The 27561-nt window shown below is 36.9% G+C and overlaps 1 protein-coding gene across 5 annotated transcripts; it reads left to right on the top strand.

The window, feature by feature from the left end:
* Nucleotides 1–27561, top strand: LOC111196819 (uncharacterized). 5 transcript variants are annotated; one of them, XM_049475841.1, is made up of 4 exons: nt 1–70; nt 2582–2678; nt 5229–5335; nt 7687–8682. In XM_049475841.1, the coding sequence occupies exons 3-4, from the start codon at nt 5241–5243 to the stop codon at nt 8579–8581; spliced, it is 990 nt and encodes a 329-aa protein (XP_049331798.1). In that variant the 5' UTR covers nt 1–70; nt 2582–2678; nt 5229–5240; the 3' UTR covers nt 8582–8682. The 5 variants fall into 5 exon arrangements, with proteins under 5 accessions (XP_049331798.1, XP_049331799.1, XP_049331800.1 ...); XM_049475842.1 differs by having other exon boundaries at nt 10–70; nt 2579–2678; XM_049475843.1 differs by lacking the exons at nt 2582–2678; nt 5229–5335; nt 7687–8682 and adding exons at nt 22177–22280; nt 22389–22537; nt 24024–27561 and having other exon boundaries at nt 11–70.

Here is a 27561-nt window from a genome sequence, read left to right as displayed (position 1 = left end):
GCTGGGAAATTTTATCAGCTTTAGTTCAGGAAGATCAGGAAGATCACCGTCTGGCGATTTCTGCTGTTAGGTAAGCTCATATTTTGTTGGTTTATATATATACACTTTTACATATAACATTCTTTACATACACCACAGTCATGATCAACTACACAGCAAAGAACATTGAATGAATGTTAATTTTTGGCTGCATTATGTATTTTAAAGTTGATAATCAACAATTAAACAACCTTTTTATAACATTGCCCCAAAGGCGTGGGTTAATATTAAAATTCTGACATTGAATAAACGTTCGTTTAATGACTATTTAAATTAGGCTTTTTTACGCTCAAGCTCAGTGTATTGGGTAGAAACATTTATTGTTGACAAACAACTTTACATGCCAATTTCAAGAACTCAGTGGCCTCTATAAAAATAGAATACAAAGATATACATACTGTATGTAATGTAATGCAAAGTCTAATGCAAACAATTCTTATTTAAGCATAATGTTGAGTTGGTGTTTACAAATAAATTCTTTCTGACGTCGAAGATCAACGTTGTTTCAATTCATTTGAGATGGAAGTTGAACGTTCTTCTGGTATCTAAGAAAAGTTTTGGCTAATTAAAATCTTGTACTTTCGACTTTGAACGTCAGTGCAACGTGATCTCTGTTCAGGTGGTTTTTGTTTGGAAACAACATGAACAACTTGGGTACAACAACACAAACTAATAAAGAGCAAAATATGAGTATGTAAAGGTATTAAAAATATATTATTATGCGGGAAGAACTTTTAGTTGCATTTATGTATCTGATTTTTCTGAGAGGAACCGTTAAAAAAATATCTTACTTGTGACGTTTGAAGACAATTTTGTTAGTGGACAGATTAGTACCCAATCACAGACTGTTACTGGGGGAATTTTTAAGGTTTTAAAATAACCAATCGAAGGTTGTTGTTCACGCAAAGCCATTCAGAGAGAGAAATAATTTGATGTAACAGTTTTATTTATTAAATAAAGTACGCATTGTTAAAATTGTTTGAAGAAAATAATTGATTAATCTGTCAACATCATCTATTAAAGTGTCTGTGCCTAACTCTGATCTGCTGAGGTTGATTAGCTAGATTTACACAGATTGAAACCAAGACAGCATAATGCATGCAACCTTTGTCCACTAACTTATTCCCACATGAATTTTGTGATGCTTTTACTGTTGCAGGAGGAGAATTGTCTACAAGCTGTTAAAGAAGCTGCAATTTTGATTGAAGACACACTAAGAAATACCCCTGAAAAAAAAACAAATAATAACAATAAAGTGTAGCAAACAGGATTTTTAGTTAAGGTTTTTAGTTTAGGTTTTTAGTTAAGATTTTTGAAGGATGCAAGATTAGAACCAAATAAAGCTGCCATGTAGTGACCCTGTGGATGCTTGAGCACTAAATAACATAAAGAGGGATAATAAAGCATGCAGAGAAACAGAAGGACTACAATCTGTAATTTTAGGACTACAAAGTGTTCTACCTAAATGGTAAAGCAGAAAAAATAATAAAGGGTATATAAACAAGGAGGTGGTCATAATGTATTTTGACCAGTGTATTAATTTAAGGGTTGGATCAGCCAGAATTCCAGAGCCAGAAGTTTTAGTATGTGTTTTAAAGGTTACAAGAATAATTTAATAATTAACATGGGAGAGGCTTTTACTACCTGTGTTTTAGAGCCTTACCAATAAAACTTCCAAGGACCAAAGGTAACAGTAAACAACAGTAATGTAATCTTGTGTATTTGCAGGATAAGACAGTGAGCTTGAGCTGAAAGAATTACAATATGCTACTGTAGCCAAGGTTACAGTTTTTCATGTATTTAAGTTACAAATATTTATTGGGTTTTTAACTATTTATATTGTATCAGTTTAAAGCAATTTACTGTAGTATATTACTATGCAGTTGACTGGAATCAAGAGTTGGCAAGACAATTTTGATCAAGCCTAAAAATATATTTAAATTATATATATTATAAAGAATATGTCACGTATGGGACAGAGATGAGAGACAATATATAGTATAGTATAGTATAGTACAGTATACAAAACCAAGCAAAAACAAACAAATGGGTAATCCAAAAACGTGGTCCAAAAAAGCCTGCGTCATACACAGGCATAAACTGTATTGTAGAGCAAGGCTAAACTTGTAGGTAGGAAACAAAACAAAAGGTCGGTGCACAAAATAAAACGGACTGAAACAGGACAATGATGTGACCTGAGAAGTGATAGTCCAGAGCATGCTGGGAACTGGAGTACTTATGTATGAATTACTTTTCTGAAACCAGTTTTGACTGCAGCAGAACCGATAGGAGTGACTAAATATTTACCCTGAACTTTTTTTTAAGTAATTCTAATTTTATATAGCCAGCACATTTTATTCCAGCTAGCTAACACAAACCTGTTACCTAATAAAGAGTTCAGTGATTCGTGATTCGTCCAAAATGTCACAGTCACCAATAAAACTCATCAGTACAAACACCCTTCAAAATGCACAATAGACATTGCATCAACAATGTTACCACACTGGTCCACTCTTCTTTACAGAATTGTGTTTTCCAGCAGGAATCCAGCTGATACCTGCAGTTTGGAGAAGACCTGTAAACCTGAGACAGCTGAAGCAGTTTGCACTCCAGAAGTGGGCCAGAATACATGTTGACAGGTGCGGATTTTTTATTGAGAGTAACAGAAATTGCCTGATTGCAGTGACTTAAGACTGATCATTTTTTGCAAATGTGGAAATAAATACATTCAAAATGTGTTAACGGGGCACACATTTTAAATCCGAACATGTTTAATATGTGCATGTTAACACAAAATGTATGCTATATTTGTTAACCAAAAGGCCTGTGCGTCTCCTCTACACAGCAAACAGGGTTCCTGATAGTCATGAAAAGGGTTCTAGATCACCACAGAAAACAGTCTAGAGTTCTTGATGGTTTTCACTTGTTTCAAGCTGTTTTCTGTACTGAGTATTGTTTTATTCACCCTGCATTAAGAACAGTTTCTTTTTTGCTATTCTTGTGTTTTTTCTATCTATGACCTTTGCCTGTTTTTGCCTATTTTTTGCATTTTTGTCCCTCGTTACTGACCTTGCCTGTTTTTAACCATGCTTGTGGATTCACCCTTTTTAATATTGTCACTCCCTGGTCCGTGTCTGTCCTGTTATGTTTCTGTGTTTTTACCCCTCTCTCTGTGTTTGTTTACCTTTTATCCTCCCTGCCTCTGTCATTCCCCACGTGGTCCTGTGTGTTCCTCCCGAGTTTCATTTGTGGCTCCGCCCCCTCATTACCTTTCCCCAGGTGTTCCTTTCCTGCCTTGTGTCTGTTTTTATAGCCCTGTGTTTCCTGTTTCCTTTGTCGGTTCTTGTACATTTTAAGTCTGTTAGGTTGTAGGCTCTCTTTATTTTCAGTCTTTGTGTATTCTGTAGTTTTTATAGTTACCTTGTCTGTTTATTTTTCTTGTTTGACTGTACTATACCTGTTTATAGCTGATATTTCGTTGCCCATGGAAGAAATGCCTGAATTAAAATTGTGCATATCTATCTTCTTTTAAGAAAAATAACTGTATAGTTAAAGACTAGATAATATGAAAAATTGCAAAATGATTCACAGTATTTTTAATAAATTTTAAGAATTTTCACAGTAATTGTCTGAAGTTGCAGCCCATTAGTTTTGAATTCTATATGAAATACCTTAAAAGTGTTTCTCCTTCAGGAGTATAAGTCAAAGACAACACAAGTAAAAACAAATGCAGTTATTAAATGAAGGTTTTTATTATTAATGGAGAAAAAAATCCAAACCTACATGGCCTATGTAAAAAGTGTTTGCCCCCTAGACTTTGACTAGGCCACTCCAAAGTCTTCACTTTATTTTTCTTCCGCCCTTCAAAGGTGGACCTGCTTGAGGTCACAAACAGATGGTGAGACATTCTCTTTCAGGAATTTTTGGTAGACAGCAGAATTCTCGGTCTGGGGAACCATCAAAATGTCTTCTGGCAAAATTGAGACCAGCTTTAATGTTCTTTTTGCTCAGCAGCGGATTTCATCTTGGCACTCTGCCATGTAGGCCATTTTTGCCCAGTCTGTTTCTTATGGTGAAGTCATGGACACTGACTTTAACTAAGGCAAGTGAGTCCTGCAGTTCTTTTGATGTTGTTGTGGGGTCTTTTGTGATCTCTTGGATGAGTCATTGCTGCACTTCTAGGTTCGTTTTGTTTGGCCGTCCACTCCTGGGACCACTATTCCATGTTTTTGCCATTTGTGGATAATGGCTCACACTGTGATTCGCTATAATTCCAGAATTTTAGAAATGGATTAATAACCTTTTCCAGACTGATAAATCTCAATTACTTTCTTTCTCATTTGTACCTGAATGTCTTTGGATATTGGCATGATGTCTAGCTTTTGAGTATCTCTTGGTCTACTTCACTTTGTCAGGCAGGTCCTATTTAAGTGACGTCTTCATTGAGAACAGGTGTCTGAATCAATTTCACCTCCTGTTGTGCAAATGGAACAGACAACAGGTGGAAAGAGAGGCAATTAACAAGACAACCCCTACAAAGGAGTGGTTCTGCAGGTGGTGACCACAGTCTTTTTCTCTGTTTTCATCCTTTCTGGATGATGTTTTGGTCACTTTTGCATTTTGTCAGTTCTCTCATCATAGAGGTAGAACATCCGCCGCCTTATCAGGAGCAGCCCAGGTGTTGTAGAGAGGTCATACAAGCACACACTACTGAGCCTCATTTTAACTTGTCTTGATGAATTTCCACTGAAGTTGGATCAGCCTGTCATTTGATTTTCCACTTTGATTTTGAGTATGATTCCAAATCCAGACCTCCGTGGGATTATGATTTTGATTTACATTTTTATGTTATTTTGTTTTCAACGCATTCCACTATGTAATAAATAAAGATTTTCAACTGGAATATTTTATTCCTTAAGATCTATGATGTGTTATTTTTGTGTTCCCTTAATTTTTTTGAGCAGTGTATATTTGGATTTTTTTCCCCCTTAATAATAAAAGCTCTCATTTAAAAAGTGCATTTTGTGTTTAGTTTTATAGTCTTTAAATTAGTCTTATGATCTGAAACATTTAAGAGTGACATATCATGGAGGCACAAACACTTAATAATGAAACCATTCATGTCTTAAAATCTTATTCTCCTTCTGTTTGTATTTAAAATGAAGGAGTTAATTCTGAATATTCTACAGCCACACAGAATCATGGCAGCAGATGGAGCCCAGAGAGTAATGGAGGACAGTTCTGACAGTGATGACAGCATGAGTGGAAAACGCCCAGTGTTTTCTTCTGAGGAGACGTAAGTGCAGTGTTGGGAAGGTTACTTTTAAAATGTAATCCCTTACAGATTACTGATTACATCACTCAAAATGTAATTTGTAACGTAATCAGTTACATTAATTCAAGTGAGTAACGTAATCTGATTACTTTGGATTACTTTAAATATTGTCATTTTTTTAAGCCTGAATGAATGTAGCAACCACATATTGCATATTATTCTTTTATTTTTCTTTCCAGTTAACAAATAGATAAACAAATAAAAAAGCCTTTTCAATCACTCTATAAAAATACTTATGAAACCATTTCATCAAACAATTTTATGAAACACTTCTATAAATTGATAATAAAACAATTTAAAACCAAACAATGTAACAACAACTGTAAGCTATCTACTTGCAGGTTTGCCACCAGTGTTAATTTTGACAACAAATTTTGATTTAGTCTTAGTTATAGTCTTGTGACGAAAATAGCATTTAGTTTTAGTCACAATTTAGTAATTTAGTCAACTTAGTTTTAGTCGACTTAATGTCATAAGAATATAGTCTACTAAAATTACAGTAAATTTAGTCGACTAAAATGTAAAGGGTGTAAATGTAAATGCTTTTTCAACAGTTCCCTTGAATTATTAACTATACACTTATATGAAATGAAACGTTTAATAACCACTTGAGTAATATTGTTAATGTTTGAATGTGAAATATATTTATATATGATTTAATGTATATTATTATTATAGGTGTGTGACTATATATATTTTACATTTAAAATTTTGCTCTAGAAATCAGGTCATAAAACAACTGAATAGTTAATTTATAGTTTAAACAGAGCTGTAGATGCAAAAACAGCTTTTAAATGATCTAGTTTTATCTCCAGCAGTAACCCAGCACATCTACTGGAGCTACAGTCTATAAATGAGATCAAAAACATACATTCACACACTGTGCTGTAGAGATGCTCTCAGGATGTACTGAGAGACTTCATGAGTTAAAGTGAGAAACTTATGAGAAAGTGCTGTAAGGAACTTTACACAGACTTTTGGGTTCATAGATTCACTTATTTTATTGTTTTATTTTGGATATATTATTGAGTTTCTTTCTGACCTGTTCCTGCTTTAACACTAGCTATATCTTTCCCACTGTGAGACTAAACAGATGATCTGATCTTAATGAGTGAGTTCTGTATCAGTTCTGTGTTTTAGTGCACTGCTGAGTTAAACACATCAGCTCATGAAATAACATCAATATTAAAACGCGGATCTCTGCATGGAGATCTGTGTGACTCTGGTCTGCAGAAGCTGAAAGATTAGTGGTGTTTTTACCGGAGATGGAGTCGCTCCACGCGGTTTACACGTTATCTTGTTTTTCGCGACGTCAAAGGAGAAATATATCGCCTCTCCTCTCTCTCTCTCCCTGCTGAACACTGTCGAGTTAACTTCCAGTCGAGCTCCGTAACGACAGGTTAATTCCCGGGTTTGTAACTGAGCGCGCGGCGCTACTGATTGGATGAGTACCCCGCTTATCCCGCCTCTCCACCTTCGCTAAAGTAGCAGTGATTGGATCTCTTCCTAACTGGTCCCTACCTTTCACAGAACTAAATCAGTTCTGATTGGATTTCGTCCCTGCCAAACATTTTCGTCTTGTTTTTATTCGTTGACCAAAATGTCAGTTAATTTCGTCTCGTTGTGTGTGCGGAGCCGCTGTCTGCCCCTCCTCCCTGTGTGTGTGTGTGCAGCGAGACGGGAGGAGGGGCAGACAGTTCCCTTTCATATCAGAGCGATTTCACCGCAAAATGTTATTTGCGTTTTGTCAGTGTTGGAAGAGCAAAAATAGGAAAGTACCCCAATGTAACCCTTTTATTTTAGCAGAGTAACTGTAATCTGATTACCATTTATTGAAGCAGTAACTGTAACGGATTACAGTTACTTCTAATTTGTAATCTGATTACGTAACGCCGTTACATGTAATCCGTTACTTCCCAACACTGCGTAAGTGTAATGCTTCTATCCACTGAAACAGCAAATATTTAATTATATTTATTCATTGGACAGAACTATTGCTCTAGTTAGTTTGATGCTTAAGAGGGTTAAGGCAGTGCTAGATAATAATTCGGGTCACACAAAATATACTTTGGGAACAATTTGAACATGTTTACTGTGAGGTGTACTCACTTGTGTGTGTTGAGTTATTTTTAAATCTATATTGCTATACAAGCTGTACAGTGACTTCTCTATGTTATATCCAGGTTTATTTTCTATAGTGTTGTCCCAATAAAATATATAATAAAATATTTGCAGAAATGTGAAGAGTGTACTCACTGTTTTAAATACTGTATAATTATCTTATATGTATATTTTATGTGTGTTGATTATAGAGCACTTCCTGATGATCTCCTGGAAAACAGTGAAGAGTTTGTAAGACTGTATGAAGAACATCAGCCTGAACTCCAGCAGGTCATTAAAGATCTGGAAGGGAGCTCTGATGAGTTTTTAGATAAATATGGAACAGCAACTCGCGCGAGTAGAGCAGGGGGACTAGTTGGAGCAGCAGGAGTTGTTGGAGGTATTGGAACTGCTGGAGCTGCTATTTTATTTGCTCCTTTCACTGGTGGTCTTTCCTTGGTTCTGGGGGCAGCGAGTGTGAGTGCTGCTGTTGGTGGTGGAGCAGCAAGTTTTAAAAGTAACACTATTAAAGAAATTGAACAGAAAAAAGCTGTGGATGAGGTGGAGAACGCTCTGAACAAATTCAACACAACAACTGATAGAGTCACCAACCGCCTGAAGAACATCTGTAATGATGTTGAGAAGATCTGGCAGTATCAGAATGATGAACAGTCTCGGTTGATTAAACATGGAATAGAACATTTCAGAAAGAGTGTTGAAGATCTGTCAGATCTAGCTAAACTGTTTGCACCAGGGGATCTTCGGAGGGTGTTAGAACAAGGAACACGAACTGTGCATATGCATAAATTCATGCAAACATTTATTGCAGTCCTGCTAAATATGCTTGGTTTTCTCTTTATCCTTGAGGATAACAGAACACTCAGAGATTTTGATAAACTGAAGAGGCGACTCCCAGTGCGAGAGGAAGAACTGGAGTCAAAAGCAGGAAAGTTCATTTATAAGATGAGAGAAACAATCAATCACCTACAGAACACCTTAAATGAACTGGAAACATCAAAATCAGAGGTAGAGAGAGTGATCATACCCAACCTCAATCAGTACGTTAAACAGCAGAGAGAGGCACACAAATCAGCTGAATCTGATTAAAGTGTTGCGATTAGATGTGCCATTTATTGCTTTAATTTAGGCTACTGTACAGGGTCATATAAAAAATTGAATATCTTTGAAAAGTTACTTTATTTCAGTAATTCAGTTCAAAATGTGAAACTCATATTTTATATAGATGTATTACACACAGAGTGATCTATTTTAAGCGTTTATTTATTTTATTGTTGATGATTATGGCTTACAGCCAATGAAAACCCAAAAATTAGTGTCTCAGAAAATTTGAATATGAAATAAGACCAATTGATACTTTTGGCAGTGTGGGAAGTTTGCTAAGTCCTGCTGGAAAATGAAATCTGCATCTCTATAAAAGTTGTCAGCAGAGGGACGCATGAAGTACTGTAAGATTTTCAGGAAAACACTGCACTGACTTTAGACGTGATCAAACACAGTGGATCAACACCAGCAGATGACATGTCTCTCCAAACCATCACTGATTGTAGAAACTTCACACTAGACCTCAAGCAGTTTGGACTGTGTGTCTCTCCACTCTTCTTCCTCCAGACTCTGCTCCCTTAATTTACAAATGAAATGCAAATTTACTGATGATCAGTGATGGTTTGGAGAGACATGTCATCTGCTGGTGTTGATCCACTGTGTTTTATTATCAAGTCTAAAGTCAGTGCAGTGTTTTCCCAAAAAATCTTACAGCACTTCATGCTTCCCTCTGCTGACAACTTTTATGGAGATGAAGATTTCATTTTCCAGCAGGACTTGGCACACTGCCCACACTGCCAAAAGTACCAATTGGTCTAAAAAAAATCAACTTTTCTCATACACTGATTTTTGGGTTTCATTGGCTGTAAGCCATAATCATCAATAATTAAATAGATAAACGCTTAAAATAGATCACTCTGTGTGTAATGCATCTATATAATATAAAATATGAGTTTCACATTTGGAACTGAATTACTGAAATAAAGTAACTTTTCAAAGATATTCTAATTTTTTGAGATGGCCCTGTGTATAGCAGTTATAGCAGAAAGTATAGAAATTTGCATAAGGAAAATATTAAAGGTACTGCTTAAATATAATAATCTTCTGGTTATATAGGTTTAAAACTGTTAATAGCTTGTTTCGGTACGCACTTGTATAGTACATAGTGTGTGTGTTTATATAAGAGCTTTTATTACACTATAGTGGTATTTTAGGTTTCGTTTGTTAATAACTTTATCCTTGAATCTATGTATGCAGTCATCTACACTACACTGTTTGTTTTCTTTCTTTATATAATCAACTACTGTTATTATCACCTGTTACATTGATTTTAATTTGTACCAATAAGGTGGAATCACCAATAGGAGTGCTCCTAAGGATTTGGGCTCCAAAAATATATATAGCACTTTTATGCTGTGAATCTCCCATTCTCCCAACTCTGGGTGATGACTACCCTATAATCTCTGATTTATTGGTAGTAACAGCTTAAAGCCAGTTAAAGAGGACATTCCCTACACAAATACACCACCTTCTGAATGACGTTGCTTCTGATAAAGTGCTGAGTGAGTGTAAATATCACTGTAAATATATTTTTATGATAGATCTGTACGTGTATGTTTTTTTGTACATGTCAAATTAATTGTTTTGTAATGGATATTTTGAAAAAAGAACCAGCTTCATTATTATTCATTTATTAGTTTTTTACTTTGTTAGAATGTGATATATATATATTAATAATATATATTTATATGTATGTATACGTTTCTGTATCGGAATTTAAAAAGCTGTCTTTTGTACCAACCTGAATAAAGAGAAACTTATTATTAAGACCTTTGCTCTGAGTTATTTCTTGAAGCGTAAAATAATTGCATGTTTAAGTTGTATCAGGAATTAAGTATCTGATATAAAGCATAACTAATCATTAAAAAGGCACATTTCAAACATTTATATTATATTTATATTGTGATTTATTTTTTTCACGACTATTTACCAACCTCTCATTATCCCTCAGAGATAAACACACCATTTCAGTTATGATTCCTATATTGAATAGCTTTGTATATTAAATGTAATCCTATGTATCCATTCTCTCTGAAGGTTTTCTGTGTTAGTCTTCCAGGCCTGAGCTTGTCCTCTATTTATTTTAATATTTCTTAAAGGAGAAGTCTGATGTAAAATAAAAGTGAGGTTTAGTAAAACATGATAATGAGTACGAATTTTGTGGAATAGCCCACCCCCGATCTACAGCTTCTGGATTCCAAAATAATGCGCTTTTAGCTGATGCTACCAACATGCTTACAATGCTAGTGATAGGGGCATAGTGTTGCACATGTAAAGAAATCATATTTTTTACAGCATTAACAAGCTCAAAGCAGCTCCACACTTCACTGGTAGTATTCATAGAGCTCTGACATTTAAAACGAGGCACTGAGAACTTTAAAAGTGCACAGATAGTTTATTAAAACACTGTTTAAGTTCTTCGGGTGCCGCCATCTTGATATTAAGATACGATAAGTCGACTGACGACCACAAATGAATAGGTAGGATAGGAGAACAGATTGCAAATTTAATTCGGTGGAAATGCATGAATATTATAGAGATATTTTCAGCAACAGCTGGAATTCATGCTTTTCCACTGAATTAATTTTGCAATCTGTTCTCCAGTCCTTTCACAAAGGAGGTCATACCAATTGAAAACTGAGAAAACTGCTGCTAAATACATTCTGCTTTCTTCTTATACTCTTCTCCCGCTCTGTCCGATCAGTTACACTAATGTTTAGAGGGAAACACAGGGTTATTTTTGTGAAATGCAAACTAAGGAGTTGTGCAACCTACAGCTCTAGAAAAAACAAGGCCACTTAAAAATTAAGAGTTTCTTTGATTTTACCAAATTTTAAAACTGAAATATAATCAAGAGAAAGATGGATGATCACAAGCCATCAAACCAAACTGAACTGCTTGAATTTGTGCACCAGAAGTGGCATAAAGTTATCATCCAAAAGCAGTGTGTAAGACTGGTGGAGGAGAACAAGCTAAGATGCATGAAAAGTGTAATTAAAAACCAGGGTTATTCCACCAAATATTGATTTCTGAACTCTTAAAACCTTATTAATATGAACTTGTTTTCTTTGCACTATTTGAGGTCTGAAAGCTCTGCATCTTTTTGTCAATAAATTCTCTAAATGAAAAATGTCCGTAATTTATAAAATAAAACAACACTGTTCATTTTACTCAAACATATACCTATAAATAGCAAAATCACAGAAACTGAAATGGTCTCTTATTATTTTCTAAAGCAGTATATTTGAACTAAAAAGACTTTCCATTACAGGGAGTAAGAAATTAATTAAGACATGGACATAGGTTTTACTATTCATTGTTTACTATTTATACACTCAATGTGATAAGAATAATAAAATAAAACAGAACTGAACAGTGTGCTGGAGTTCACTGCATAACTAGTTATTTTTTTTGTATGGAAGGTCCAAATCAAGATATCTGCAATTAAATAATGAAATAAAATGTATGTTTAACATATTTATATGACAATATTTATGACAATGAAATTAGCCATCATCTAAATGAGATATGTGGCCCGGATTTTGTAAATTTACTTTTTTTTTTTTAATGCCTGAAACTTGAAGCTATGACTTGTATTTTTTAAATATCGTGAATGATCATTCGGACTAGTAAAAATGTGCTCTTAGATATTCTTAGAGAATGCCTGAAGAATTGTTTATTTTATCGATGTGGATTTCTTTTTGTATTTTTGTGGGTTTTTTTCTGGGTTTCAGTAAGTAAACTAACAAAAAAATGTTCTTTTCTATTTAAACTAAACCAGTTTTTATTACTCAACATTTATTTTGTAAGCAACACCCCAGATAGCAAGCATACGTTGGCTCAACGTCATTGTTTACGTTGGCATGACGTTGGGCAATCACGTTGGTCCAACGTCATTTTGGCCAGTGGGCCTACGTTGGCCTGACGTTGGGTGCCAACCAATATTTTATGTTGGGACTACGTTGGCCTGACGTTGAGTGTCAACCAATATTTGAGTTTGGGACAACGTTGGCCTGACGTTGGGTGCCAACCAATGTTAGATGTTGGGCCTACGTTGGCCTAATGTTGGCTTCTGACCAGTTAACATTAGCAAGACAAGGGCTTTGTACCTTTTACGTTTGTACAGGTTATTATAGGTACCAAGTGCTCTGATAAAACCACAGCTTCAGAAACCAATTGCACAGTACAAAACAGACTTATTTTTACATCTCTTTGTGTGTAACACGCTTGGAAAGATGAGAGAAAAACATAGGTGCAAATTCCCATTTTTATTTAAATACAGCATATATACAGTGTACATACATTATTGCACTTTATTACGTATTTCCAAAGCAGAAACATATAAAGGTGCATCCTTTTTCATTGATAATTAGCAAACAAAAAGAGACAATGACATAAACTGAGTGCCACACTAACATGTAGTCCAGTGACAGTCAAATTACTGTCAAAAGGACAAGTCAGTGGTTGGCGTGAGAGAAAAACAAAACTTAAAATAAAAGCATTTCTGTGTATAGTGTTATGTTTAGTTTATTTATAAACCTTTCTTTTTATAAATTATGACATCATGACCTCTATAATAAAACACTTAAATATCCTGACAATTTGTCTTAATATAGAATAGAAGGGCACTTTGGTTAGCACAAATGTAGAAGTGTGCAGTTTGGGATGCAGCAGAGTGTGTTAAAAAAAAATTATGCTGCCACTTTTTAGTAGCTGTTACTGTCACACACTGCCATCTTGTGGATAATTAAAAAAACTTTTCTACAACGTCTCTACAATTAAATGCCTTTATTGGCCCTTTAGCATTTTATACAATCACTCATCCCACCAGACAGAACCTGAGAGACTCTTGTACTGAATTACAGTAAACATACAGTACTGTACATAAGCATACTCATATCAGTGACCAGTCTATGTGCCTAACACAGATTGTAAAGTTTGATTAAAATGTTCTTTGGGATTTTTACACAGTCATTTTATGTAGCATTTGGGCAAAGATGTTACATTTTACATTAGAAGCTAAAATACGTTCTGGCAAACCAAAAGCGAAATAAAATTTTAACAATGCATTTTCCAATTACTTTGGAATGATGGTCCAATGCTATCCAACTCATCAGGTAATGCCACTATACATAACATCATGTCCATTTTTTCTTTAACTGTAATATCATGGTGATTCAAATATTTTGACACATTTTCATATTTTAGACTTACTATTAACAATATTTCATTATAGTGCTAGCTGTTATACCATTTCATCCGAATTGTAGTTTTCACATACCGCAATACCACTAGAGGCGCTGCGGAGCGCTGTGTAGAACAGCACCGCCAATGAAGCACACCGGCACAGATCGCTAGCCAGTTAGCATAACAAAATAACTGCTGTTGTGGTCAAAAGTGCACCTGGACAGCACCAGTAAAAAATGGATAAAGCTTTATTTATATTATATTGTTCAGAGTTTGTAGAATAAAATTTGTTTTTTTTTTTAATTATCATACCAAACATTAGCATTAGCTAACATGCTATCTTTGAGGAATTTAAGTTCAATAATTATCTAATAAAACTATTGTGTTTTAAAACAATAATCAAGCTCAAGCTCCCTGTTAGTTTTAGTCAATGATTTTGAAGATCTGCACTATAAGATCAGAGAATAACTGTCTTAAAATATAGTTCTGTAGGACTAATTAAAGATCTGGTGTTATCTTAGGTTTTGTATTTTTTGTGATATTAATTAAAGTTGGAAATAGCATTGTAAAGTACTTTGGCTAATTTACAGACATTAATATGTCATATATTGTCCCTTTGGAACTTTAAGGTTCTGCATTTTGTTTTGGGATACAGAGATTTAAAAAATTGGCATTACATACAGCAAAACTGATGCATATTTTATTTTGCAAATTATAGTTCAAAAGCTTTTTATTTAAAAAGGTTTAATGTATTTAGAACCAAGTTTGCGATATTTATTTTAAGGCATTTTATCCATGCTTTGGTTTTATTTACTTGTCAAGACAGAAAAGGATAAAATTATATTTTAAAAAAAGAATAAAATGTAAACTGTTCACAAAAAATCTTATTAAAAACAGCATCAAAAATCAGTAAACAGGCAGCATCATTGCACCTGCTAATTCTTATAAAAAGCACTCATATGGTGTGCGTGTCATTTCCGTCCCCACAGCGGAGATGAGTCCCAGACTGCTGCGATCCTCACAGTAGAGGAAAATTGAAAATTAATACATATAGTCACAGACAAAAGGAGGAAATAAAATTTAAGCAAACCAAACCAGTAAGACCATCAATTTTAACTTGTATCTTATTCACAAGGCTTAGATTTTGGTTGTGATTTTAAATACATTTAAACAGATGTTTTTTAATAAAAAGGGGTGTAGCTAACCCTTTTTAAAGGTGTTCCAGGGTCCCAAAAGTTAAAAGCAAATAGTTGTTTTTGGTAGTTTGTCTCTGATAAGCTAAAAATGTTCAAATGTAATGTTTTTAAATGTTGTAACAAGTAGTGGATTTTTGTGTAGCTTCTCGCTGGTAGATATGTAAATTAGACCAATAGACCATATATGTAAAAATGTGCGCCCAACAGTTTTATCTTGGTATCCGTTGAAAATATATGAAACATTTAACCCTCTTGGGAACTGTTTTTTTTATGGAAGGGAAGTGGCACTGGGTTTGTTGGGAGCTCATCGCCCCTAAAACTCTAATCCCTGAATCCAGTCTGTTAGTAAGTGGAATTCTAAAATCCAGAACATAATGTTCAAGTCTGGAATGTGTAATATTGGACATCAAATTCACTAAAACACTAACAGATCTTTAATCTAACTGATCTGAATTCCTAAGAATTATGCTTGTATATGCTTGGCCTTTGTGGATTCTGTCTGCAATAGATTTGTTTAACCTTTTAACAGGCAGATATTTTAGTCAAACTTCAACTACAAAACAATATCTTAAGGATATCTATTCAAGCATTACATGAAAAGGTTTCATGTTTGATAAGAAACGTTATCAAAATATTGGTAGTAAATATTTTACAAATTTAAAGTAAATCTGCAAACTGTCAAAATATAATGAATACAATTGGAGCTTTCCTGAACTGTATTGAATTTAATAAATAAAATCAATATTTTCCTGAATACACAATCAAACATTTTATGTCCTCCAAACATGTCGTTTCATTATGCATGTCTAGTTTTTATGTCTATTTTCATTCATGCAGAATTTTGGTTGATTTCTGTTACTGATCTCAGTGTTCTGTAGGAGTCTCTAAAGCCCTTAAAAGTCTTCAGAATATAAATACCTTATACTGCAGAGAAAGGGGATTTGTATCGTCTACACTTGTACACATGGCCTATTACTTATTTTTTCAAAAAATATGTTTTAATTAAAAAAACCTAAAACTTTTAACATTCCTTGTATATTATATCATAATGAATTTAAGCATTAGTGAGCAGCTTCAGTTTGTTGGATCATTAAGGACTGATGCCCTGCACCACCTCTAGAGGCCGCTGCTGTTTTTCTTATAACATAATATCTGCTTTACTGATCATAAAACGAATGCTGGGAAATTTTATCAGCTTTAGTTTTTTTTTTTTTAGACACTGGCTCACTTTGGTTTTGGACCAAAATTTCTTAATATTGTTGAAATGCTTTACAATAACATTAACAGTTCAGTCTCATTGGCTCGTGGTACCAGCCCTAGATTTCAGGTTAAAAGAGGTATAAGACAGGGTTGTCCCGCTTCCCCTTTATTGTTTATCATGGTGGCTGAAATGTTATCAATTTTAATTAAGTCCAGTAACATAGAAGGGATTGATATATTTGGAAAAAAGATACTGATAAGTCAATTGGCAGATGATACAACTCTTTTTTAAAGGACAGCAGTCAAATTCCATTAGTGCTACAAACTATCAGCTTTAGTTAGTTCAGGAAGATCAGGAAGATCACCGTCTGGCGATTTCTGCTGTTAGGTAAGCTCATATTTTGTTGGTTTATATATATACACTTTTACATATAACATTCTTTACATACACCACAGTCATGATCAACTACACAGCAAAGAACATTGAATAAAAATTCTGACATTGAGTAAACGTTAGTTTAATGACTTTAAATTAGGCTTTTTTACACTCAAGCTCAGTATATTGGGTAGAAACATTTTTTGTTGACAAACATCTTTACATGCCAATTTCAAGAACTCAGTGGCCTCTATAAAAATAGAATACAAAGATATACATACTGTATGTAATGTAATGTAAAGTCTAATGCAAACAATACATATTTAGGCATAATGTTGAGTTGGTGTTTACAAATAAATCCATTCTGACGTCGAAGATTAACGTTGTTTCAATTCATTTTTAGATGAAAACTGAACGTTCTTTTGGTATCTAAGAGGAGTTTAGGCTTATCTAAATCTCGTAGTTTCGACTTTGAACGTCAGTGCGACGTGTTTCCTGTTCAGGTGTTTTTTGGTTGGAAACAACAGGAACAACCTGGGAACAACAAAACAAACAAATAAAGAGCAAAGTATGAGTATTTAGGAGATTAAAGATGTTATTATGCAGTTAGAATTTTCAGTCGCGTTTATGTATCTATTCTTTTCCTTAGAGTAACCATTAAAACATATCTTACTTGTGACGTTTGAAGGCAATTTTGTTCGTGGACAGATCAATAGCCAATCACAGACTGTTACTGGGGAGACTTCATAAGGTTTTAAAATAACCAATCGAAGGTTGTTCCTCACGCAAAGCCATTTAGAGAGAGAAATATTTTGATGTAACAGTTTTATTAATTTGTTTTTAATTTGATTAATCTGTCAACATCATCTATTACAGTGTCTGTGCCTAACTCTGATCTGTTTAGGTTGATTAGCTAGATTTACACAGATTTAAACCAAGACAGAATAATGCATGCAACCTGTCCACCAACTTATTCCCACATGAATTGTGTGATGCTTTTACTGCTGCAGCAGGAGAAATGTCTAAAAGCTGTTAGAGAAGCTACAATTTTGATTGGAGAGAAACTAAGAAATACCCCTACTGCCCCTTGTATTCAGGTACAGCTGTGATTATGCACACATGCATTGGACATAGTTAGCGTGGTTAGAGGCATTTTACTAATGGGACGCAATAATAGAATGTTTAATAGTAATAGTATAATAATAATTCTAATTCATCTAGTGCCTTTTACAAAACAAATGACGCTTTACAAGAAGGGGAGAAGAAAAAACAAATAATAACAAAGTGTAGAAAACTCGATTTTTAGGTTTTTGAAGGATGCAAGGGTGGAACCAAATAAAGCTGGTAGCTTTGTGGTGATTTTCTGTGGTGGCCCTGTGGGGGCTTGGGCACTAAAGAACATAAAGAGGGATAATAAAATATGCAGAGAAACAGAAGGTCTACACAAAGTTTTCATCCTGAATGGTAAAGCAGAAAAAATAATAAAGGGAATATAAACAAGGAGGTGGTCAAAATATATTTGACCAGTGTATTAATTTGAGGGTTGGGGCATAAATAATTCCAGAACCAGAGGATTTGGTATGCGTTTTAAAGGTTACAAGAATAATTTAATAATTACATGGGAGAGGCTTTTACTGCCTGTGTTTTAGAGCCTTACCAATACAACTTCCAAGGACCAAAGGTAACAGTAAACAACAGTAACAGTACATTTGTGAATTTTAATAGAAATAAAAACTTGTTGCAGGATAAGACAGTGAGCTTTAGCTCAGGCCTTGAGCTACGCCTGTATTACCAAATATTCTACAATACTCTTCAGGTAGTGTCTCAGTAGACTCAGCAATATTTATACCGAAAGGGTTTAGCATACACGATTTAGGGCCGACAGTTTTTCGTTGATCGCCTACAAAAACTGTCGCTGACCTGTCGCTGACTGATCGGCAACGAGTCGCAGCCGCCCGGCAAATATTGATCAAGTTTAATATCTGGCGACTAGAAGTCAGGAACAGCGGCTACATACAGCCAATGAGATCTCCAGAGCTGTTTATGGAGAATCTGACCACCCCACCATTCTCCTTGTTATCATAAAATGACTCTAGTGGGAGCCCGTGAGTGAGTCCTCTATGACAGGGCTGAATGGAGCTAAAAGCTAAAAACTTTAAATTAAAAATAATTATGAACTACTTTTTCTGAATATTTCGTTTATTTTAGAAAGTAGAATTATGTATTTTACTAAAAAAACTAAGGAAGCATGCCTGTATATTTTAGTTTATCTAAAGAAAACAGGTTTTACACTGTAAAGCACTAGCATTACTGCTACTGTGAGCTGATTGGTTGGCGAGCTGATCCTGGAGATACAGGTAAAAAGGCGTATAACTGCAGTTCAAAATGAAAAAAAGAATGTCTGCGGTACTGAAACATTTGACATAGTTTTTTGACGAGGACATATTTCAGTATAAGATGATCACACATTTATAAACTCTGATTTTGTTGCTTCATATGAACCCGCGTTCATTTTGGACTCATTGCAAGTGGGTATTCTCCTTTATAGAGATTCTCTGGCATGGCATCGCCAGTTTTCGTGTGCTTTTAGTTCAGGCGTGTTCTCGTGAGCAGCCAGGTGAGTCAGCGATTTTCCACAGTAACAAAATCGTGTAATATGTGACCCCCGTGTCGCTGATCAGTCATTTAGTGTGAAAGTCACAACAACTGAAGGACTCAGGATTACAGCACAATGACTGAAGACTCAAAAAGTCGTGTAGTGTGAACCTGGCATATTAGCTAGCTTGCTGTAAGCCAAAACGAACTAGGCAAAATAGGTAGACTAACAATGTTAAACAGCCATCTCTTGTTTGTTTCTGTGACTGGTTGACGTATATACATATATATTACACGTGTATATTCCTCAGATAGTGTCCGGCTGCTCCTGAGTAAGTTCTTCAGCCTCACGCTAGCATTGAATACTAAAATTAGGCCTGTTAGGCCAGCCCAGTAACTTTGATGATGTTATTTATAAATCATCAGTAACACTGTAACAAATTTACTATCGAATTTACAGTTATGTATTTAAGCTACAAATATGTATTGGATTTTTTTTACAATAACTATTTATATTGTACGAGTTTAAAGCAATTTACTGTAGTTTACTATGCAGCAGTTCATTGGAATCAAGAGTTGCCAAGAAAAAAAATTCAAAAGCCTTATAAAAAATAAATATTGTAAAGAATATGTCACGTATGGGACAGGGATGAGCGACAATTGCGGAGTAAACTGTACGAGGTTAAAAAAAAAAAAAAAACAAGCAAAAACAAACAATTGTGTAATCCAAAAACGTGGTACAAAAAAGTGTTGGTCATACACAAGCATAAACTGTACCGCAGTGCAAGGCTAAACTCATAAGTAGGAAACAAATAAAAGGTCGGTGCACAAAATAATGCGGACCAAGACAGGACAGTCATGTGATCTGAGGAGTGATAGTCCGGAGCATGCTGGGAACTGTAGTACTTGTGTTCCTTCTCTGAGAATTGAATTGAATTGAAATTTGATTGCACAGCAGCAGCAGAACCGATATGAGTGACAAAATATTTACCCTGAAGAAAAAAAATATTTTATATAACCAGCACCAGATATATTATCCCAGCTTGCTAACACAAACCTGTTATCTAATAAGTCCTCAGTTTTCTTTTCTTGAAGTTAATGATTCATTTGAAACGTCACAGTCAGAACATACTCGCTTCAAAATGTATAATGGACATTGCATCAGCAATAATGCCACCACACTTTAGCTATCCATCCTGGCAAACACTGAAAATGTCCAGCTGGATAGCAATAAATTTCATAAAGCAGGCAGCATATGTAAATGCATCAACATTTAGCTACACAGTATACTTTAATAAAATAAAGAGGAATAATGTTAAGTAGGCAAACAAGTTAACTGTTACTAGAAGTTCTCAAGACTCAAATCTCAAATGCAAAGAAGTTTGTGTGAAAATCCAACCACACAATGTGCCTGAATGTAAATTGTCCTATTACAAGTGCTTGAAGCTACCTGGCCAATCTAGCTAGCTAGCTTACCTAGTTAATTTGCTAACTTCTGGTGTCTAAGAGTGACGCTAAGAGTAATATTGCTCTTACTTTATTTTTACACGGTAAAAAGTGACTGATTGTCAGTAATTTAATCAAAGGTTATCATGTTGTGTCAGATGGACTTTTTTTTCTTCCCCCCATTATTCTTGCCATCTAAGGGTGTGGGAAATACTGGCAAAACAGTATATTATTGTAAAAAAAACCTACATATTTTATAGTGTAGTATTTTAAAACTTTGGTTGTTTACAAGTATCTGTACGTATTTTAGAGCATTTCCTAATACACTCAATATGTCAATAGCAGATTTTATGAGTGGTACTGGTTTAGATGTATGTGTGACAAAGCTGCTTTACATTAGGCAGCTAAGAAATTAACTGATATATTTTATAACTCCAAGATGCTACACATATATAAAAAAAATGATTCTTTAGTAGGTTTGTGAGGCTAAAAATGTAGTATTATTTAGGGGTGGGCAATATGGGCCTAAAATAATATCACGATATTTCATGGTATTATCGCGATAACGATACTCTTGGCAATATGACAAAAAACATTTAAAAATTACACTACTGAAACAAAACAAAATTATATTGCACACCCCTAACTGAGATATTAAAAAGATACAAGAAATTTAGCAGATTTGTAGCAGAAGTAATTGATCCAGAATGTCATGATACTAATAATAAGGCACTCCAGCTATATGGCTCTAAAATAATATTACGATATTTCAGGGTATTTTTGCGATAACGATATACTTGTCGATATAGGAAAACTAAAATCATTAGTTAATTTCAGGAATATAGTATAATAGTATAACAGTATAATAATAATGTAGGAAAATATATAATATAGCATAAAATTATATAATGCAGCAAAAAATATTGCAGAATATTTAGTGCATGCATATAAACTGCAAACTAAAACAATTATACAATAAATACACTTAAAGCTTCACAGTAAATAATAGACTACTTTTAAGACAGAACAGCCCAATTATCACGATATGGATTTGTAATATCACGATATTTCTGTGTCACGATATATTGTATACGATATAATATTGCCCACCCCTAGTATTATTGTAAAGTTTTAGCCTGGTTCAGCCTTAACCAGAAGAAAGCTCATGTAGGTGCAGGGGTGTCTCAGCCATTAAATCACTAGGTTATTTATGGGTTTGATACCTAGGTTTGACAAGCTGCCATTGTTAAGTCCTTGAACAATGCTGTTTACCCTTAATTCCCCAATATGAAGGCTTATTTGTTTACTATATCATTATGTGTGTTAATTAAATATGGAGTGTGTTATATAAATTATAGGATACTACAAATGATAGTTGTCTTTATGATTTAGTTGTTTTTTTTTCTCTTCTACTATTAAATAAAGGGCTATTTCTGTTTTGTCATAATATTAGATAAAGAGTGAAGACGCACACAGCATATCAAGATGTTTCTATTCTTGGTTGACTGAAATATGGTACAGATTTTCCCAAACAGCATACAATAATTTAAATATTGAATATAACATTTTAAATGTTGCAGGGGATGTGTATCACCACAGTAGAAGACAACGGAAGAACAGCAGTGGATACTGCTGACACTGACAGTATGAAGGGAATACCTCCAGACATCTCTTCTGAGGAAAGGTTAGTGCAATTGTGATTTTATTTACTGTACTCAGTTAATTTTTTAATTATTTTAATTTAGTGTATTAGTTTAAAAGCCTTACATGCTTTATATTCTTCTTAAATTAGGTCATACTGGAAACCAGATAAAAAAGGTAGAAGAGGACGACATGAGGCCTTAATGGCAAAGCTGAGAGAATGGAGTTGGGTCAAAACCTCTGTACACAAATTGGGAAGAAAACTGTGGAAGAAGGGTCTGCATTGTCATGCTAGTGGAGGTCAGTATAACTAACAATATATTTACTCATTTTATCTATGTAGTAATTCATACTATTCAGTTTAAGTTGACGAAAACAGAAAATTCAGAATGAATGATCACTGCCCCCAGATTAATTTGATAAGCCAAGATGTTTTGTAACAATAAGGTGACACAACTAACTACAGTGATTATATAAATAGTTGCTCATTTGTGACTGCAATGCACTACATAAAGTGCTGAGGACAGAAACACAATAGGGGAGGGGTTTAGGACTGCTCACTCACTTAGTTTACATTCAACTTGGTCACCAGAAGTAAAAACATAACATTTTACATAGTTACTCACTAAATTTTAGTACTTTTCACATTTAAACTTAAACTTATTTAAAGGGAAATTTAATTCCCATTTTAAGCCGTTTCTATTGTTTTAAAGCAATAGAGAAAAATAGGAACAGGAGCAGTACCCACAGTAAGCAGAGATGAATGACAGAAATTATCGCGACAGATTAATCGACTATTAGCCTAATTGACAGTGTAATCTAAGCAGGCGAGAGTCATACACAGGTATAACCAGCATTGAAAAAGGTAAAAACTGGAGAAATGGTTATTAAACAGAAAAACTAGACAAGTACAAAGACACAGAAAAACAAGGCAAAGAGGTTCAATACACACAAAGCACACAGTGGAGACACTCAGGCAATCAGGGATGACTGGGGAAGTGTCATGTGACATGTCGGTCTAGTGCATGCTGGGAAATTAGTTTTTGGGCAATAAATCAGTGTCGGAGGCTGGTTCTGGTCAGATGTGACCCAGTAAACACATGCACTTTGCATAAAAGTCTATATATATTGTATGTTTCAATCTGTTTGACATTTAGAAACATATCTATTCTTGGGAGAGAAAAAAAATTCAGTATTAACACATTACCAGAGTCCAAATGGGGCATGTAGCACAGATCAAGCGCCACGATTCTTATCACAAAGTGATTCAAGATAAAGATGTAAGCATGACTGAAGGTTCAGCGCAGTGTGGAGGCAGAGGGGGAGTATAGAATCCTATTCTGGCAGGGTACAAGGGCCTAGAGTGAGTATACCTTAAAACCCTAAAACTGGAGCAAGTACTTCTGCCCTAGCATTAAGCTCTCTGAAGAAATGTTGGTAAGTTTATGTAAGTGTAGTAGAAATATTAGCGTTGCATGTCTTGCTGTAAAAAAAGTAATAATAAAAACAAATATAAGCTTTGTTGAGATGTGCACCTAAATCATATCATACATTCATGTTACTTTAATATTTCTAATATTTAAATGTTTCTTAACTTAGTGCTAAATATTACTAAACTGTGTCACATGTAGTAGCCCTTACCATATCTGCGAAATATGTTGTAAACATGAACAAGTTTATTAGATTTTTTTTTTAGGTTTTGCAGTTAGGTTTACATACAATTTTTTTACTATAAGGTGTTCTATTGTTTACTCAGGCTAATTCTGTGTTGTATAATTTTATTTAGGGCAAATGGACTAGAAACCTTCAGTGGAGCTGAAAATGTACACCGTGAGTCCAGTCGGACACCGGAAGCTGCAAATGTACACCGTGAGTCCAGTCGGACACCGGAAGCTGCAAATGTACACCGTGAGTCCAGTCGGACACCGGAAGCTGCAAATGTACACCGTGAGTCCAGTCGGACACCGGAAGCTGCAAATGTACGCCGTGAGTCCAGTCGGACACCGGAAGCTGTAAAATGTACGCCGTGAGTCCAGTCGGACACCGGAAGCTGAAAATGTACGCCGTGAGTCCAGTCGGACACCGGAAGCTGAAAATGTACGCCGTGAATCCAGTAGGACACCGGAAGCTACAAATGTACGCCGTGAGTCCAGTCGGACACCGGAAGCTGAAAATGTACACCGTGAGTCCAGTCGGACACCGGAAGCTGCAAATGTACGCCGTGAGTCCAGTCGGACACCGGAAGCTGCAAATGTACGCCGTGAGTCCAGTCGGACACCGGAAGCTGCAAATGTACGCCGTGAGTCCAGTCGGACACCGGAAGCTGCAAATGTACGCCGTGAGTCCAGTCGGACACCGGAAGCTGAAAATGTACGCCGTGAGTCCAGTCGGACGCCGGAAGCTGAAAATGTACGCCGTGAGTCCAGTCGGACGCCGGAAGCTGCAAATGTACGCCGTGAGTCCAGTCGGACACCGGAAGCTGCAAATGTACGCCGTGAGTCCAGTCGGACACCGGAAGCTGCAAATGTACGCCGTGAGTCCAGTAGGACACCGGAAGCTGCAAATGTACGCCGTGAGTCCAGTCGGACACCGGAAGCTGAAAATGTACGCCGTGAGTCCAGTCGGACACCGGAAGCTGTAAAATGTACGCTGTGAGTCCAGTCGGACACCGGAAGCTGCAAATGTACGCCGTGAGTCCAGTCGGACACCGGAAGCTGCAAATGTACGCCGTGAGTCCAGTCGGACACCGGAAGCTGCAAATGTACGCCGTGAGTCCAGTCGGACACGGGAAGCTGAAAATGTACGCCGTGAGTCCAGTCGGACACCGGAAGCTGCAAATGTACGCCGTGAGTCCAGTCGGACACCGGAAGCTGCAAATGTACGCCGTGAGTCCAGTCGGACACGGGAAGCTGAAAATGTACGCCGTGAGTCCAGTCGGACACCGGAAGCTGCAAATGTACGCCGTGAGTCCAGTCGGACACCGGAAGCTGCAAATGTACGCCGTGAGTCCAGTCGGACACCGGAAGCTGCAAATGTACGCCGTGAGTCCAGTCGGACACCGGAAGCTGCAAATGTACGCCGTGAGTCCAGTCGGACACCGGAAGCTGCAAATGTACGCCGTGAGTCCAGTCGGACACCGGAAGCTGCAAATGTACGCCGTGAGTCCAGTCGGACACCGGAAGCTGCAAATGTACGCCGTGAGTCCAGTCGGACACCGGAAGCTGTAAAATGTACGCCGTGAGTCCAGTCGGACACCGGAAGCTGCAAATGTACGCCGTGAGTCCAGTCGGACACCGGAAGCTGCAAATGTACGCCGTGAGTCCAGTCGGACACCGGAAGCTGAAAATGTACGCCGTGAGTCCAGTCAGACACCGGAAGCTGAAAATGTACGCCGTGAGTCCAGTCGGACACCGGAAGCTGCAAATGTACGCCGTGAATCCAGTCGGACACCGGAAGCTGCAAATGTACGCCGTGAATCCAATAGGACACCGGAAGCTGAAAATGTACGCCTTGAGTCCAGTCAGACACTGGTAGCTGAAAATGTAAGCCGTGAGTCCAGTCTGACACCGGAAGCTGAAAATGTACGCCATGAGTCCAGTCGGACACCGGAAGCTGAAAATGTACGCCGTGAGTCCAGTAGGACACCGGAAGCGGAAAATGTACGCCGTGAGTCCAGTCGGACACCGGAAGCTGCAAATGTACGCCGTGAATCCAGTCGGACACCGGAAGCTGCAAATGTACGCCGTGAATCCAGTCGGACACCGGAAGCTGCAAATGTACGCCGTGAGTCCAATAGGACACCGGAAGCTGAAAATGTACGCCGTGAGTCCAGTCAGACACCAGTAGCTGAAAATGTAAGCCGTGAGTCCAGTCTGACACCGGAAGCTGCAAATGTACGCCGTGAGTCCAGTCAGACACCGGAAGCTGAAAATGTACGCCGTGAGTCCAGTAGGACACCGGAAGCTGAAAATGTACGCCGTGAGTCCAGTCGGAAACCGGAAGCTGAAAATGTATGCCGTGAGTCCAGTCGGACACCGGAAGCTATAAAATGTACGCCGTGAGTCCAGTAGGACACCGGAAGCTGAAAATGTACGCCGTGAGTCCAGTAGGACACCGGAAGCTGAAAATGTATGCCGTGAGTCCAGTCGGAAACCGGAAGCTGAAAATGTAAGCCTTGAGTCCAGTCAGACACTGGAAGGTGAAAACGTACGCCGTGAGTCCAGTAGGACACCGGAAGCTGAAAATGTACGCCGTGAGTCCAGTCGGACACCGGAAGCTGAAAATGTACGCCGTGAGTCCAGTAGGACACCGGAAGCTGAAGCTGAAAATGTACGCCGTGAGTCCAGTCGGACACCGGAAGCTGAAAATGTACGCCGTGAGTCCAGTAGGACACCGGAAGCTGAAAATGTACGCCTTGAGTCCAGTCAGTCACCGGAAGCTGAAAACGTACGCCGTGAGTCCAGTAGGACACCGGAAGCTGAAAATGTACGCCGTGAGTCCAGTCAGACACCGGAAGCTGTAAATGTAAGCCGTGAGTCCAGTCAGACACCGGAAGCTGAAAATGTACGCCGAGAGTCCAGTAGGACACCGGAAGCTGAAGCTGAAAATGTACGCCGTGAGTCCCGTAGGACACCGGAAGCTGAAAATGTACGCCGTGAGTCCCGTAGGACACCGGAAGCTGAAAATGTACGCCGTGAGTCCAGTAGGACACCGGAAGCTGAAGCTGAAAATGTACGCCGTGAGTCCAGTCGGACACCGGAAGCTGAAAATGTACGCCGTGAGTCCAGTAGGACACCGGAAGCTGAAAATGTACGCCTTGAGTCCAGTCAGACACCGGAAGCTGAAAACGTACGCCGTGAGTCCAGTAGGACACCGGAAGCTGAAAATGTACGCCGTGAGTCCAGTCAGACACCGGAAGCTGAAAATGTACGCCGTGAGTCCAGTAGGACACCGGAAGCTGAAGCTGAAAATGTACGCCGTGAGTCCCGTAGGACACCGGAAGCTGAAAATGTACGCCGTGAGTCCAGTAGGACACCGGAAGCTGAAAATGTACGCCGTGAGTCCAGAAAGACCCTGTACAGGATCCTATAGCTCATAGAAAAAGAAAAATATAACAAGGAATTTATATTCTGTTTAAAAAAACAAATGTGTTTTAGTGAGCCATAAATGTAATTGTATGTTTAACAATTATGAGAATCAGAGGAGAAGGAATAATGAGGCTTTAATTATGTTTTTCTCTTGTTCTTTTTAAATGTTTATTTCTTTGACTTGTTTGGTTTAAACATGGCCCTTCATTTAATAAAAGTGAAAACCACTTTTCACAA

This window comes from Astyanax mexicanus, chromosome 3 (assembly GCF_023375975.1).
Source record: "Astyanax mexicanus isolate ESR-SI-001 chromosome 3, AstMex3_surface, whole genome shotgun sequence".
In the NCBI taxonomy this organism is placed as follows: Eukaryota; Metazoa; Chordata; class Actinopteri; order Characiformes; family Acestrorhamphidae; genus Astyanax; species Astyanax mexicanus.
This window is presented reverse-complemented; position numbering and strand designations above follow the sequence as displayed.

Excerpts from the sequence above, each read along its gene's own strand:
- LOC111196819 (XM_049475841.1), top strand. The coding sequence starts at position 5,241 with ATGGCAGCAGATGGAGCCCAGAGAGTAATGGAGGACAGTTCTGACAGT. Across the intron at positions 5,336-7,686 it reads GTGTTTTCTTCTGAGGAGAC|AGCACTTCCTGATGATCTCC; the intron begins GTAAGTGCAGTG and ends TGTTGATTATAG.